Raw genomic sequence first — 16896 nt, 5'->3', positions numbered from 1 at the left:
CACTTTTCTGGTCTGTGTTTGTTACGGCTCGAACGGGGCTTTTGCTCGCTGTCCACCATTGCTGCTGGCTGCCATTGCATACCGGTGCCTGACTTCCATCCCTCTGGATCCAGCAGGGTGTCCGCTGTGTTCCTGATCCAGCGAGGTGCCCATTGCCACTCTCAGTCGGGGTAAAGGCTCGCCATTGTTCCCACACGGCTAAGTTCCTCGGGTTCATCCTAATCGAGCTAAACACTAGTTAGTGGGTTTCATGGTTCTCTTCCATGACCCGCGGCTTCTCATAGAGCTGTAACACTCACTGCACGGCCCAAGATTCCATTCCTTGGAATCTGTGAGGCCAAGAACCCCAGGTCAGAGAGCACAAGGCTTGCCGCCATCTTGGAAGTGGCCGCCACCATGTTGGGAGCTCTGGGAGCAAGGACCCCCCAGTAACACGTTCATCCTTGAATGAGAAAATGTCTGGTCCAGCTTGGTATTGTAACGTAAACATGGTGGGTGCATTTTCTTTTCCTTGAATTCCTTCACCATTTACCCAAATTTTCATTCTAACTTTCTCGAATGGAGCATAGTCAAAGCCAATGTCCAGTAACCAAGCAATCTGAGGGATGGAGAAGGATGGGGCTGCCGGTGGTCTGGGTAAGGAAGTTGCTCTGTTGCTTTGTCTTCTCTGTGTTTGGGGTTTCCACTGCTATAGGGAGCAGCCGTCGGAATCTGGATTTTGGTCTGGTCTGGCGTCCATGCTGACAGCTCACACGGCCAAGTTCAGCCCCTTTCGTTATTTCTTTCTGACCCAGTAGAGAGACGGCTGGCCATTCTTGGCTGGCCCCTGCTGTAGGTCCTGGGGGACCTGCCTGGGACTTCCCATCACTGGTGTTTTATAAGCTGATCATCTTTGAATGAAAAGGGCTCCTCAGTGATGTGAGACACACCTGCCTGGTGGGCTGCCCTCTCCGTGTGCCTCCTCTCATTCACAGTCAAACACAGCGGTGGGTTGGGCCAGGTTCTCTGTACCAGCTGATGCTCCTTAGGGTGCAGGTTTCTGGAAGCCCTGCTCAATCTGCTTTCAACAAAACAGAAGAATTCACCGATGAATAGAACTACGAAGCCCAAGAGTAGAACTGACAGACTAGACTCAGGGGCCGGAATAATGAATCCAGTCTCTCTCCTTCTCTGGGTCTTCGGTAAATGTTAGATTTCATTTTCAGATTCCACTCACCATCTCAGGCTTCTATGATCCGTATGTTACTGATACCTGAGGAAAAAATGTACTATCTTTATCTGATAATTTCTTAGGCGTCCCAGAACTCACACTAATAATCAGCTCCACCTCTTGAAAATTCATAATAATCAGCTCAACCTATTCAAAATCCCAACACTTAACTGTGGCCACCATGTTCAGAGGGATGGAGTGAAGAGGGCTGGAGAAGCCCCAGTCATGTGTCTCCTGGTTCCTAATGACAGCAGCAGGGAAGACGGTGGGTTTTTGATGCTCTAATTGGTCAGAAGGAAAAACCTCATTAAAATTCCCAGGTAATAAAAATAACTAAATATAAAGAAAATTTGGTACTGTGAGCCCAACAAATGAGTTGGGACATGAACAACATCAACAACAATTGTCTGCCCTGATAGCCACTAATTACCTCTGGGTGAGGCAGGACCGTTTTGCCAGAAGAGGTTCTGCGTCTTGTGGTCTTGTGGCTGTGGATGGCTCTCTATTCTTGTTACCAGCCCGTGAAAATGATGCAGCTCTGATTCGTGGAGGAACACCAGGTTCTTCATCTCAAGTCAAATTAGAAAAAAATGACACAGACTCACGTGGGGTAGTTTTAAGGAGCAGAGAGGTTAATAGGCAAGAAGGAAGGGAGAAGACAAAAGGAAGAAGCTCCTCTGTACAGAGACAGACAGGTGGGTCTCCAAAGCCAAAAGAGGAAACCCCAAGTGGGATGGATACCTGCCAGGTATATGTACAGGCTGGAGGAGGTGGTATCTGATTTGCTTAGGGGATTGATTTGACCACGTATGTCATTTACGTGGCGCTGGAAAACACTGATGCTCCCACCCTAGCTTTTAATATGCAAATGCAGGCCGCCATGATGTTCCACACACTTGGGGATGGGTGGGGTGGCCACGTTGCCAGGAACACGTGGGGCAAGGGCTAGAAGGCAGAGGGATTCCCCATGTTTGGGTGGACCTAGTTTCTAATGGATGACATTTGCATATCAAAGGTTGCCTGTTTGGCTGTAAGAGCTGCGGCTTTCCAGCTAGACAAGAAACGTCTTTAAAAATGAAAATTTCCCAAGGACCCCTTTTTCTCTCTTTAAAAATGAAAATTTCCCAAGGACCCCTTTTTCTCTCTATTTGCCTAAAGTTATTTCTTTTTTTTTGAAACGGAGTCTGGCTGTGTGGCCCAGGCTGGAGCTCAGTGGCCGGATCTCAGCTTACTGCAAGCTCCGCCTCCCGGGTTCCCGCCATTCTCCTGCCTCAGCCTCCCGAGTACCTGGGACTACAGGCGCTGCCACCTCGCCCGGCTATTTTTTTTTATTTTTTAGTAGAGACGGGGTTTCACTGTGTTAGCCAGGATGGTCTCAGTCTCCTGACCTCGTGATCCGCCCATCTCGGCCTCCCAAAGTGCTGGGATTACAGGTGTGAGCCACCACCCGCGCCCGGCCTGCCTAAAGTAATTTCTTAAAAACTCCTACCACAAAAGCATCCTCCTTCTTTAAATATTCCTTTGTTTATTTTACTAGGGGGAAAGAGCTAGTGTTGACACTATCGTTCAATTTAAAGACCTAACTGAAATTACTCAATTTTACATAAATTCTCAGAATAGGTATCAAATTCCCTGGGTCCATAATCCACATAAAAAGAGAGATTAGGGTGTTCAGTGCCTTTCTTAATATGCAAAACTAAAATTCTGGATGCTATTAATAAGATAGTCCCTTCTTTTTCAGACTGTCAGAAACATTACAGCCAAAGAAAGATTCTGGTTTACTTTTCTCAAGGAAAGTGGAACTGATGTTAGAATTGCGAGGAGATTTAGACATCATCAGAAAACAATTCACGTCATGATGTTGGAAATCTCCTTTTTTCTTTAGTTCTGTCGATGTGATATAAAAGAGCATATATTTTATTTAAATTTCCATCTTTATCCAGTTACAACTGATAAATAAAATTGTAGACAATTAAGGTGTACAATATGATGTTTGGATATACATATACATTGTGGAGTAATTACGACAATCGAGCTGTTTAACATATCCCATCTCACATAATTACCATTGTGTGTGTGTGTGTGTGTGTGTGTGTGTTTAGTGAGAGCATTTAATATTTCAATCCTTAGCAAATTTCTAGTCTATAATACAGCATTATTACCTATGGTCACAATGCAGTACATAGATCTCCAGAACTTACTTATCCTGCATAAGTGAGATTTTGCACCCTTTGACCAATATCTCCCTATTTTCCTCTCCCTGCAGCCCCTGGCGACCATCCTTATACTCTCTGCTTTTATGAAGGTAATTAGTTTTAATCCACCTCCTAGGGGTAGCAGTTTCAGTAATCAAACACTCACATTCCTGCATTGATTAGCAAATGCCGAATCAGAAAGTGCACACTCCAGAAGTTCTCACTAAAGCCTGTCAGCTGTCATTTTCTATGTCTGCTCAACACTGGAGGTCTCACTAGCTGGTGTAATTTGTCTGGAAGTGCTTTTTCCTTGGAAAGTTTAGTGGTGTATTCTCTAGCAACATGGATGTAGAAAATGGGCTTTCATTGACGAGAAAGGCAGACGGAATAAACTGAATCAGTCACTCCCCACACCTGCAAAACAAGGTCTCACCGTCTCGTAAGCCACATACTCTGTACTTGTGGGGAGTACACCTGAAGTCAAATGCCTAAACCACACTCCATCCAGTCACTGAGATGGCAGATTCTGGTTGCCAGATGCCAACTGCGACGGATTTCTTCTTTTAGAACGTTGTCATAGCTGTCTCATGGGGCTCTTGTTATGGACTGAATCGTGTCCCCCAGGACTCATGTGTTGAAGTCTTTGTTTTGTTGTTGTTGTTGTTGTTGTTGTTTGAGATGGAGTTTTGCTCTGTTGCCCAGGCTGGAGTGCAGCAAGGCGGTCTCCCCTCATTGGAACCTCCACCTCCCAGGTTCAAGCGAGTCTCCGGCCTTAGCCTCCCAAGTAGCTAGGATTGCAGGCATGTGTCGCCACACCCAGCTAATTTTCGTACTTTTAGTAGAAACGGGGTTTCACCATGTTGGCCAGGCTGGTCTCGAACTCCTAACCTCAGGTGATCCACCTGCCTTGGCCTCCCAAAATGCTGGGATTAGAGACGTGAGCCACCACGCCAAGCCTCGTGTTTTGAAGTCTGAACCTCCAATGTGGCTGTACTTGGATATAGGGCCTTTAAAGGACTAATGAAGATTAACTGAGGTCGTAAAAATTGAGCCTAATCCAGTTTGATTTGTGTTCCTAGGAGAAGAGAAAGAGACATGAGAGATGTGCACACTGAAAAAAGACCAAGTGGGGACACAGTGCAAAGGCGGCATCTGCACGCCAAGGAGAGGGACCTCAGAAGAAACTGAGCCAGCCAGCACCACACCTTCGTCTTTGACCTCCAGCCTCCACAACTGTGAGAAATACCTTTCTGTTGTTTAATCCATCCAGGCTGTGTCATTTTGTTATTGCAACCTGAGAGACCATCACAGAATATGTGGTTGGATCACTTACAAGGATACAGGATCTAGGTATCGTACAGTTTACAGAATGTATGGACCACTATGTTCCTGATTGATAATATGTATTAATTATCAAATACGTGTATGGCAGAATTTGTCCTAACGCTTTGTTTCCTCTTAATCTGATTGTGAAGCTGGAGAAAAGGCTGATCCTTTGCTCAGGTCAAACTCTGACAACTGTGTAATCTTATTTCAAAAATGGTTGCCCATGACCCAAAGGGCTGAGGCTACTTCATGGCATTTGCTCTTTGACTCACCTGGACAATCTCTAGAAATACACCTGAAGTCACCTGATGAAGTGCCCAATATTTCCCGTTGCTCTAGGTATTATTAGAATGGAAATGAGATGGTAATGAAGCCTGAGGTCTTCTTGAAGTCATTTGGTTGGCTTTCTTGGCTCTAACCAGTTTCAGCTGGTCTGGTTACCAAGGGAACATTTTATTGCAGGCATCCTTAAAGAGTAACAGAGTTAGGACTGGGTAGAAATTCAGTTTTGTCATGTAGGCATTACACTAGGTAACACTAACACCAGGGAAGAGATAGTACCCTTCTCACGAATGAGTCTCTGTCACCAAGGAGGTGGTGGGGTGGAGCTCTGCCTGCCAACCAAACCCTACATCAAGACTTTATTCTCTTCTTATGCTCTAGAATTTCGCAGTAGTATTGGAGATAGGACATTTCCTGAAAGAAAGATGGAAAACTGTAACAGGTTGCTATTGATCCACTGCGTACAAACAGCTTGCGTGTCTGCAAATTATTCTGGTTGACTTGTGTCCAGTCCTGGTCATATAAGGCCTTCAAAGTCTCACCGGTTCATTGTGGAAACACAGACATTTAAAAACTGCCCATGTTGGCCAGGTGCAGCGGCTCTGTAATCCCAGCACTTTGGGAGGCCAAGGCAGGTGGATCACTTGAGGTCAGGGATTTGAGACCAGCCTAGCCAACATGGTGAAACCCCATTTTTATAAAAAATAAAAATTAGCCAGGCGTGGTGGTGGGCGCCTGTAATCCCAGCTACTCAGGGGGCTGAGGCATGAGAATAACTGAAACCTAGGAGGTAGAGATTGCAATGAGCCGAGATCATGCCATTGCACTCCAGCCTGGGTGTCAGAGCGAGACCCTGTCTCAGAACAGAAACAAAAACGACAACGAAAAACCTCCTATGTTCTTAGGCTCTGGCTCTGTCCAGGACATCGGCTGTCCATAGAACAACCTGAGGGCTAGTTCCCAGCCACTAATTCCAGCGGTTTCCAGAGGGTTTTATTCCCTCCCTCTCTGAACACTGCAGTCCATCAGGGTTTCAAGTAGTCCTAGTTTCCCAAAGTCTCGGTTGAAACATGAAACACGACATTTGACCAAAAAAAAAAAAAAAAAGGAAAAAAGCCCCTATCCTAATGCAACAGTGACCCCAAAACAATTCAGCAAGTGCATCAGGCCTCATAGAACCATTTGTTAAATCAACTCTTTCAGCTTCTGCCAACGGCCAGTCTCTCCATAAGTCTCAGGCACAATTCCCAGTGGGAGGCAAATGAAGCCGTGTCTGTACGTCTGCTGTCCTCCCTCCCACACACCCTCTCCACTCCCTTCCTCGGTAGGTCACAATCAAAGCACCCATGCAAACTTAGTGATTCTTTATAATTTCTTATCCATTGAGTCTCTCATGCTCTGCTTTATCAGTTTTCCACGACCATGAGACACTCGCAGAATAAGCTGGCGCTTGGGACAACTGCAGATGAAAAACAGATCATTGGAGGTTGTGATCTAGCAAGGAAGATTAGGTTTATACATAGAAATGTTAGAAAAGCGGGAGCCTAGGAGAGCCAGGTGTCACCATTTTGAAATTAACTCCATCTTTAAACTTGCAACACACATTCCTTGCCAATCATGACTCACCATGAATCCCTTTCTGTGCGAGGCCAAGGAATCCTCTCTTGAGGTCTGGATCACAGGGACCTCTTTTTCCAGCAACACAAACATTGACAATATAAAAATAAAGAACATGTTTATCTATGATATCGATATCTATATCCATAAGTGTAGCTACCTCAAATCTGTCTCTTTATCTAGTTATCTAACTATATGTCTATCTGTATCTAATTTCTAACATATTGTTGTAGGAGGTCATAACAGAACCTGTTATAAAGTGACAGTCTCTTGCTTCTATTTTCTGTTATTTCCCATTCAGTTGAGGTAAAAGTCTTTTTGGAGGACCCTCCCCAACACGCGCCGGAACAGTTACTCCAGCACAGCCGCTCCAGCCTGGATCTCATTTTTGCTTCTCCTGGACTTCTTGCTGTGCAGATGTTATACTCACGCTCTCCGCTGGCCTCCTGCTCCTGCTCTGAAAGTGAGCAGTTGTCTCTCTGGGTGGCATTTGAAGTCAAAGTTGGGTATCTTGACAGTGCCCTGGTATTCCCACTGCAGGAGGGTGGCCTCTTCTGTTAGCGGTGACAGTTCTTACAGAACAATGCCTGGAGAGAGGACAACTTAGAGCAATTTCATTGACTTTCCCCTTGACAACTCAGCTCCCACACTAGAGCGGGTGAGGCAGTGCTCAGGAATAACAAAGCAAAATTGTGAAGCCAGGACTTCCTTGAGTTTCCTTTCTCACTAGATTTTAATTTTTATCATTATTATTATTTTGAGATGGTGTTTCACTGTAGTCACCCAGGCTGGAGTGCAACAGCGGGATCTCAGCTCACTGTGACTTCTCCCTCCCGGGTCCATACTATTCTCCTGCCTCAGCCTCCCAAGTAGCTGGGATTACAGGCATCCACCACCACGCCCAGTTCATTTTTGTATTTTTAGTAGAGACAGGGTTTCACCATGTTGGCCAGGCTGGTCTCGAACTCCTGACCTCAGGTGCCTTGGCCTCCCAAAGTGCTGGGATTACAGTTGTGACCCACGGTGCCCAGCCTTTCACTAGATTTTTGGAAAATGTCATAGAATGATTCAGGGTTCCAGATTCAATTTACTATAAGGTGAAATAAGTGGGCTGGTTAGCAAGTGGCTGGCTTTTCTCTGCTATGAGGATAAAAAGAGGGTGGCTACTTTCTGTGACTTTCCAAAGTCTCCGTTTCACTTAGTTCAAAAACACATAATGTTCATATAACAAAGAAATGATACATATTTGAGGTGATGATATGCTAAGTTGCCTAATTGGACCATTCTGCCATGTATACAGGTATCAAAACATCACATTGTATGCCATAAATATATACAATTACTATTTGTGAATTTAAAATCAAACTATATGGCCGGGTGCGGTGGCTCAAGCCTGTGATCCCAGCACTTTGGGAGGCCGAGACGGGCGGATCACGAGCTCAGGAGATTGAGACCATCCTGGCTAACATGGTGAAACCCCGTCTCTATTAAAAAATACAAAAAACTAGCCGGGCATGAAGGTGGGCGCCTGTAGTCCCAGCTACTCGGGAGGCTGAGGCAGGAGACTGGCGTAAACCCAGGAGGCGGAGCTTGCAGTGAGCTGAGATCCGGCCATTGCACTCCAGCCCGGGCGACAGAACGAGACTCTGTCTCAAAAAAAATAAAAAAATAAAAAAAAATTAAAATCAAACTATAAAAATTACATTACACTAATGTTCTAAGATGACTTCTGAGACATGTAGCATGTGTTGAGTACTTATACTAAGTCTCTCACTGCTTCTAGTCATTGAAGAGGTTTATACTATAAGCAAACGTAATTATTATCATATTCATTTTACAGATCAGGAAACTAAAGTGCAGAAATAAATATTTGTCCAAATCTGCACAAGGAAGAGTTTCGACATAGGGCTAGCACCCAGGGATATCTAGTTTTCAAGGCCCACCCTCTCACGTAGTACACTACCCGGCCCTCCACTCGCTGCAGTTAGGATTCAGGAGCAATAACTGGACACATTCAAGCCAGTTTACGTCTTTACAGAAAATTCCGCCCATTTTGATTAGTGAAGATTCACACCTTTAGCTATGATGTGGCTCCCAGAATTCCTCCAAGTCAGAGTATAAGCAGAGCTGGACATAGTTCAGATAGTTGTGTCGTACCAAAAACAATTTTTAAAGAATACAGAATCAATCAATCCAGTAGAAAATGACACGGTTTTCATTAGGCTAAAAGTAATTAAGTCAATGCAACTCTTAAGCCCCATGGGTGGGAACTGTTGGTTCATAAAAAGTGTTTAGTTCGGATCTGAGCTGAAACAACTTTCAATCTCATCTGCAAGTAGAAAGATGGCAACGGCTCCTTTACACACCAGTAAAATTAGAACAAATACATATAGGCAACTAGGACAATCCTGGAATATTCTGGGCACCAAATAAATACCATGGATGCATCTTATGCAGCCAGACAGGATGGCCCAATAATCAGACATCCGAAGGCTCCTAGATGTGGATCCTCTGAATTCACTCTGCAATGTGAAATTCTGTTATTCTTGGCAACAGATCGTGCTTTCTGAAAAAGTGTGTCCTAACTGAGATAACATTGAAATTTTCTGTTTAAACACACCTCAAATGACCGTGTTCAGGAGTCAGTGTTCCCATCAATGGATCTGAAGATATTCTGAAGCTCCTAGAAATAATAAATGGCATCTGAAATTATTTCAAGATAAATCATCCTGGGAAGACTTTGAAGGTTAGTCTGAAATTGTGCATAGCAACCCGGAAAAGCTGTGCTTTGCCCAGCTAAAGTGTGGTCCCTGCAAGTCATCACCTGGGCCAGGTAAGCTGCTAGGCCACCCAGAGAAGAAAAATACAGAGCAGCCTATGGACAGATTTTCTTACCCAAGGTCAGTTTAGACAGAGGAGTCACTTGAATAATTGTCCGCTTCCTTCTTTCTTCAAGCCCAGAGGATACTTACTTTTGGAATATTCACTTACTCCTCACATAGCCATATTTTTCTCACTTAACTCCGTCTCTTCTTCTCTTTAAGGCCTGGTAGAAAATGGGCAAATTTTATAAAATGAGGCAGAAGAGCCTCTAACATTGCCCATATGTGGGAAGATGAAATCTAGGAAAGAGAGCTTAGAAGGAGAGAGTCATGGTACCCATTGGGGTTCCTCAATGAGAACATTGCAGAAGGTGTAAACTGGTGGGCTCAAGGCTGAATACAGCCTATAGGTATGTTTTCTTGGCCTACACATCATTGCTTTTAAAATTGGTTTTCAGCAGTCAAAGTTCAGGGGGTTTTATAGCAGGGCTCTGGATTTCAGGCTACTCTTAAAAGTTTAGAAGATGGGCAATGCTGGGCCTCTGTTTCTGCATAGCAGCAAAGTCCAGGAGCAGAGTAGCAGCTGCTTGCATTAGAGGCAGCATTAGATCTTCAGGACACCACAGTCCCCACCACTCCCAATTGCCTTAGCCTGGTTTCTGACACTCATTTATATCACTTGTGAGGCTGCTATGGGCACTGGAGTTTGTGCCCCCCGTTTTAATACCTTTGGAAAACATTAATAAAAAACACATTTCCACAAATAGACTGGGCACTATGGCAGACATGCAAAAATTAATCAGACCTACATCCTGCCCCCATATAAAAGTAAAGTGTGGAAGAGCATGTACAGTATGTTTCTATTTGGGCAAAAAAAAAAAACCCCAAAAACCCACATCTTCTCTCTCTATAAGCAATGCAAATGCACGGTGCATAAATCCCAAAGATCTCTTAGCATTGGATGCAGTAGATATATCTACACGATTTGAATTTTTTAATCAAATGCTTATATTAATTTTTAAATAAGAGATCTAGTTGTTATGATAGTTTCCAGAGACGGTTATCATAAATATTGTTCCTCTTTCTACGCACATTACACTCAAACCATCAAGAAAGGGAGTCAATTTCTCTTCCCCTTGTATCTGGGCTAGCGCTGTAACTTACCTTAAACAAGAGACGGTGGTAACGGGTCACTATGATGATTCCAGTCACAGTCTATAAGAGGTCCAACAGCTTTTGCTTTCTCTCTGGGGAAAGCCAGGCACCGTGTAGAAACTCGAGCCATTCTGTGGCTGCCATGCCATGAGGAAGCTCACACAAGTCATGTGGATAGGGATGACCCAAGTAACCCTGCTGCCAGTGACCATGGAGGCCTGAGGTGTGTGATCCCAGTCGAGCCACCACGATTTGTGACATCCCAGCCAAGGATCCAAACACCGTGGAGCAGAGAAAGTCCCTCTCGTCCTAGCTTGTCTGCACTCCTGCTGCAACAGTGGTGAGCAAACAAATGATTGCTTTAAGCTCCTAATTTGGAGTTGTTTATTTTGTTGCGATAGATCCTTGAAACAATAATGAAGCAAACATTTTGCATTCTAGAACTCAAACATTAGAAAAGGGGTGTGCACAAGACAAGCTGGACACGTAGAATCACATCGTCTTTCTGACTGAGAAATACTGCAGATGCAATATAATGCATCTGTCATCAAAGGGCAGCTCAGGTAGGTCCAAGTTGAGCTTAGCAGCCTGTGTTCAGTAGTGAGCCATTGAAGGTTATAGCAGGAGTGTCTCCCATGCTTCATTGTGAACTCTCTAAGACAAAACAACCCCTCTGCGCTTTAGTTTCCACACAAGTGGGTAATATTGTTGTCTCACCCTTCAAAAGGCTTGTTGAGAAAATGAAATAGTGTAACTGTGGCTGAAAGTGATTTGTAACTTGGGAAGGGCGTACAGATCTGGTGAGTTACTAGAGCAGAGTTAAAGAAAAACAACATTCAGGTACTGACTTCAAGGGAAGCCAGTTCATGAAAGGCAATGTAAAGTAGGAGGTAAGACTGTGGACACAGTGGCCTGGTTAAGACCTTGGTTCTGTGACTTATGCACTGTTTGCCTTGCAGCAGGGTGCTTGGAAACTCTGTGTCTTATATTGCTCATGGTGAATGAGAATTGTAAGACGCACATTACGGGGGCATTTTGTAGTATTAATGAGTTAACATGTAAATATGCTTAAAACAGTGCTTAGCACACACTGAGAGCTCAATAAATATGAGCCATTTATTTTATTATCATTGCTACTATAATTAGGACTTAGAACATCTTCATAGTTCTAATATAGTTCTGTTTCTACACCATACAGTTAATTCATAACATTTCGGGTGGGATGCCGCATTTCATCCTACCATTATCTTTATGAGAAAGTGTCACCGAAATTCTCACTAGTCAGCCACCTATTTCTGCTTGAACTTTTTCTGAGATAGAAATTTCTATCTCAGAGAAGCCTCCAATTTTTTAGTTTATTTGCTTGAGATAAATACATAGGAGAGAAAGTATTGAGGTAACTGGTATGTTCACTTCTAAGGCAATTGTCAAATCACCCTCCATAAAGCCTACAGTAATTTTTTGACCTCCTAGTAATCCTGCTAGGTGCATACTTCAACGTTTTCTGCCAACAATGAAAACACAACCTTTAAAAATATTTTTCAGTTTGATCAGTGAAAAAAGTAATTTGTAATTTTATTTTGATTCTTTTTGTTACTAATGCTGTTGATTTATTTCTCAAATGTTTAATTTTCACATTTTCTTTTATTACTGCTGACTTGCTTTTTCAGGCTTTTCATGTATGATCTGTCTATCGAGTTGCTTTATTATAACTAGATGTTTTTGCTGTTATTCTGTCTTACGATTGCATGCGTATATGTGTGTTTGTGTGTGACTGTTGTGCAAGGCAGTGTTTCAACTTTGTTTTTCATTATTGACCTCTCTTACGCTGAGGAGACTTTTAAGACTATTTCCTAATCATTTCCCTCCCTCCATGAAATGTTTATGCTGCAGACATATTGCATATCTGTTTATATACTGCATCCAGGCTTGTATTATTTTGTGCTCCCTACCAACCCCACCAGCAAATTTTGCCCCTGTAAGGTTGCTGCCTCTGCTATTGAGACTGCATGGCGTTGAAGACAGAAAGGGCATTTTGAGCAGAGAACTTCATTTCTGCCTGATCCCTGTGTGTCTGGGGGAGACAGTGCATCAGAGCCCCACTGTCCACGGGTTGTTTATTGTCTGTCTGTCTTCCTTTGTGTTTTTTTTTTTTTCTGTTTGTTTGTTGTCAGTGAATCCTCTCCTGATCACATTGAATCCTGTTGGTTCCTCAATAAGCTAAACATAGAGTTACCACATGGCCTAGCAATTCCACTCCTAGGTATGTACCCCCAAAAATGAAAAACAGGGTTTCAAACAAAACTCTTATGGCCCATCAGTCTTGCAGCTTTCTTCCTTTCTTTTGAGTGAGGGATTGTTCCTGGGACCCTGGGCTCTGTAGACTCCTTGAGAAAATACTGGTAGTCCCAACTGCATTTGCATAGTTTTTTCCCCTAGTTTTCTATGTTAATGATGCTCTCACAAATATCACAACTATTATTGTGCCTGTATGTTTTATTACTTTTGATTTTGTTTGTTTTTGGTGTTTTCTGTTTGTTGTTTTTTTGTTTGTTTGTTTGTTTGTTTTTGCCAGGCTCTCAGTGATGGGGCTGGGGAAGCCCAGGAGAAGGGGGCTGAGCTGTGTGCGTGACAGAACGAGATATCCTGCAATGAGAAGCTGCAGGATCTGGATACACAGGTGAGCAGGGCTAGAGTGTGACCATCTATCACGATCCCGGGACTGGCAGAGAAAACGCATTCAGTGCTTTAGAGGATGGGTGGTTGCTGTAGCCTTTTCTGCTGGGTGGGCAGGAAAATATAAACTGAAGAAACAATGGGCAGAGAAAAGCACCAGAGGGTGAATGAATGTGTTCTTCTTCTTCGCTGAGTACAGTAAATCCGGATTTAAGATGCAAGCCAGGCCATTGTGGGAACCCAAGATCAAATGCATTGTTTCATTAGACAAGATATGAGTATCAAAAGACTTTCCTGTACATTTGAGAGATTTCATTCAACACCCATTAAATAAAGACAAAGTTGGCTAAGAGGGTAGATGACAATAATGACCACCTCTATCAGTGGAAATTCAATGGTCTTTGATTTACTAATCTTTTTCTCATGTATCTAAAATCTAATTTCATTGGGAAAACTAAGTTAAAACTACTTTAATTCTACCTAAATAAACTAAACTAAAATACAAATGAATTTATAGATAAAATGTAAGTCCTGGGGGGACAAAGAATAACGCAGTTATTTATTTTAGAAAGTTCCCTGCTTATTTCTGAGTGTGGAGTGGGAAAACATCCCAAAGCTTAGGCACACAAAACCTGCTTTAGGATTAAAAGTTTCCTTGAAAATGTTCAGAATTTTATTCTTAACCATTAATCATATAACAAAAGCAAATCAATTTAATGTCTTTAAGAAGCACAGAATAAGATCATTGCCAATGCCATGAGGAACCTTCCAGAGCAGTTCTGCCCCTTTGGAGGAAGCCAAGAAGGACTCCATTCATCATCACAGAGGCTCTTGGACTGAGGGAGCATAAAGGAGATTGGGCAAGGTTAGAACTTGCAAGGCCTTGTGGTCTCTGGTGGGGCACTCGAAGTTGACTCTGTATTGTGTGAGATGTCATTGGAGAGTTCCCAGCATGGAAGCAATATGACTGGTTACTCCTGGCCTCAGTTTCCCCATCTGTAAAATAAAAGACTATGGTGAACTGTATTCATCACTTTCCATCTCTAACATCTGTAATTTCAGGGAGGAGGGTGAACTGAATAAGAGCAACATAAAGAGAAAGTAACAGGCTTTATGAATCCAGAACTAAGTTTGCAGAATTGCAAAGAAGGGGGTGTGTGTGTGTGTGCGCGCATGTGTGTGTGAGTACACACACATATGCATATATACATATATACACATATGCACATACATGCATACATGCATATTTGTCTCAATAAGAACCTGCTTATTAAAATGTTTGTGTCTTTCAGGGGGTGAAGGGTTGGGAGAGGGAGGGGATCAGGAAAAATAACTAATGGGTACTAGGCTTAATACCTGGGCAATCAAGTAATCTGTGCAACAAACCCCCATGACACAAGTTTATCTATGTAACAAACTTGCACTTGTACCGCTGAGCTTAAAATAAAAATAAAAAATAAAATGCTTGTGTAATAAATAAGAAATTCTTAGCACATGTGCAAATTGCAAATAGCTTGGAATGTTCAGATAATCTTAAGTTCAGAGAAAGGCATTGAAAGAAAGTAGTTACCATTCTCATCTGGCCGTAAATCAGTAATTGTCAATTACTTGAGCCCCAGGACCCCTTTATACTGTTAAGTATTATTAATACCTCTAAAGGACTTTTATTTATTGATGGTCCTATCCATCAATATTTATTGTATTAGAAATTAAAACAGAAATGCCTTTGATGCCTGTTTTTAAAAATACTAAATCCATTACATGGTAATATAAAGAGCATATTTTTATAGAAATAACTATATTATTCCAAAAAATGAGGGAGGAGAATGGAAGTATTTTGCATGTTTGCTAATCTTGTCTTTGTCCAGCTTAATAGGAAGCAGCTGTGTGTGTGTTCATTCTGTTGCAGTGTCTTGTAGCCTCTGAGAAACTCCACTGCACACTCATGGGAGAAAGAGTAAAAGAGCCAATAGCATGGGGGTATGATTACTAAGAAGGTAGTTTCTGGCAATCATCAGGGATAGAGTATTGGCTTGGTGTCTTTAGTTCCAGAGTTATCGTGCTCTGCAAATTTCTTAACTTTCTATTCTAATTAAATTAACAAAACATGTTCAAAAATTTATCAAAAATGTAGACATTCTTTTGTCTACAGAGGCCAGGGAGGAGGACTGCTCGAGTCCAGGAGCTCAAGATCAGCCTGAGTAACATAGGGAAACCCTGTCTCTACTAAAATCATTAAAATATTATCCAGGAGGGGGGTGGCATGCACCTGTGGTCCCAGCTACTCAGGAGGCTGAGGGGGATCAGCTTGAGCCTGGAAGGTCGAGGCTGCAGTGAGCTGTGATCGCACCACTGCTCTCCAGCTTGAGTGACAGCGGGATATCCTTTCTAAAAAAAAAAAAAAAAAATCAACACAACAAATGTCTACAATTGCTCAGTAGATAACACAAGTGCAAGTACACGGTGCAGCAACATGGACCTCTAAGCGGGGGATGCTGGTGAACTTGAACATTCATGCCACCGAAAGGATGCCTGTTACTCAGCTCCCATAGATGTGCCCATGGGAAATGTGAACTTAGTATTGCCATATTCCAGTATTTCAAAAGAAGCCATGTATTTGTGAGTGTCTGTCTGTGTGTGTGGGCTTAGTATCTCTTATTTTCCATAAGTGAGAACAATGAGATAAAAATCATCAAACGACGATTTTTTGCCTCCTAGGCTAAAGAGCTTACATGTATTAATCTTTTGCCTCTTTTGTCTTTTTCTAATTGCAAAAGTAACCCATCTTCTTTGAGCCCGGGAATGGAGTCCCAAGGGCTGGGCGCGACATGTGCTGTCTACAGAGCTCTTCTCTCGGCTGACGTTTCAAAAGCCCACGGTAAGATGCTCCTGTCTTCTCTGTGTGAAGTCCTGGAGTTATTTCTGAAATGTCTTTGTTGACAGCTGACGAAGTACAAAACCAACCCAGGCCTATTTGGAAGTAAGCAGGAATTAGCATATCAGCAGCTGTGACATCTCTTCAGACACATAGCAACAGGGATGTCTGCTGAAAAAGCCAAGGTAGAGAAAAGACCTTTGCAGATTCGTGGGTTCACTTGCAGCAGGCTAGAGTGGAAAAGAGGCCATTGCTTCTTGTAGAAGTACTTTTGAGGGAGGCGAAATGGTAGTGGTTTTAATTAAAATAGAATATTTGCTTATGGTTAAAAAAACATGACACTGAGGTATTTTTAAAAGTTTTCCCTGCAAAGGAGGAAAATTTCTTCATTTTAATCTTTTCTTTTTTTTCCCTCACTGCTCTAAGATAACTGTGCATTTTCACAGTCATATGTAAATTAGGATTAGTAAAAGCATCCTCTATTTTTTAAGGTCATCAGAATATAAGCCCAAACCAGAAGGGGAAATGTGAGAATTAATTTTTTTTTCAGGGCTTTCATCCCAGCATTGGGAGCCCACTGAGGTGGTGTTTTGGAAACCCAGGGAGGACTGACCTCAGTGCCCATAATTAGAAATGAAATGCCACATTACTGACTCTCTAGAGAAGCAAAGGATGCAATTATTTACACACCTAAGACACATGTGCTTTATCCTCTCAGCAGGCCACGGGGAAATTCCC

The 16896-nt window shown here is 42.8% G+C and overlaps 1 protein-coding gene across 1 annotated transcript in view; it reads right to left on the bottom strand.

Annotated features, from left to right (window-relative positions):
• The window catches only part of LOC105545855, an 82697-nt gene that overhangs the window by 19013 nt on the left and 46788 nt on the right, over positions 1-16896 (bottom strand). The window contains 2 exon segments of the mRNA XM_011988894.1: positions 1641-1712; positions 4978-5066. Of these exon segments, the coding sequence (XP_011844284.1) occupies positions 1641-1712; positions 4978-5066 (161 nt within the window).

Source organism: Mandrillus leucophaeus, unplaced genomic scaffold (assembly GCF_000951045.1).
Source record: "Mandrillus leucophaeus isolate KB7577 unplaced genomic scaffold, Mleu.le_1.0 Scaffold34, whole genome shotgun sequence".
NCBI classification, from domain to species: domain Eukaryota; kingdom Metazoa; phylum Chordata; class Mammalia; order Primates; family Cercopithecidae; genus Mandrillus; species Mandrillus leucophaeus.
This window is presented reverse-complemented; position numbering and strand designations above follow the sequence as displayed.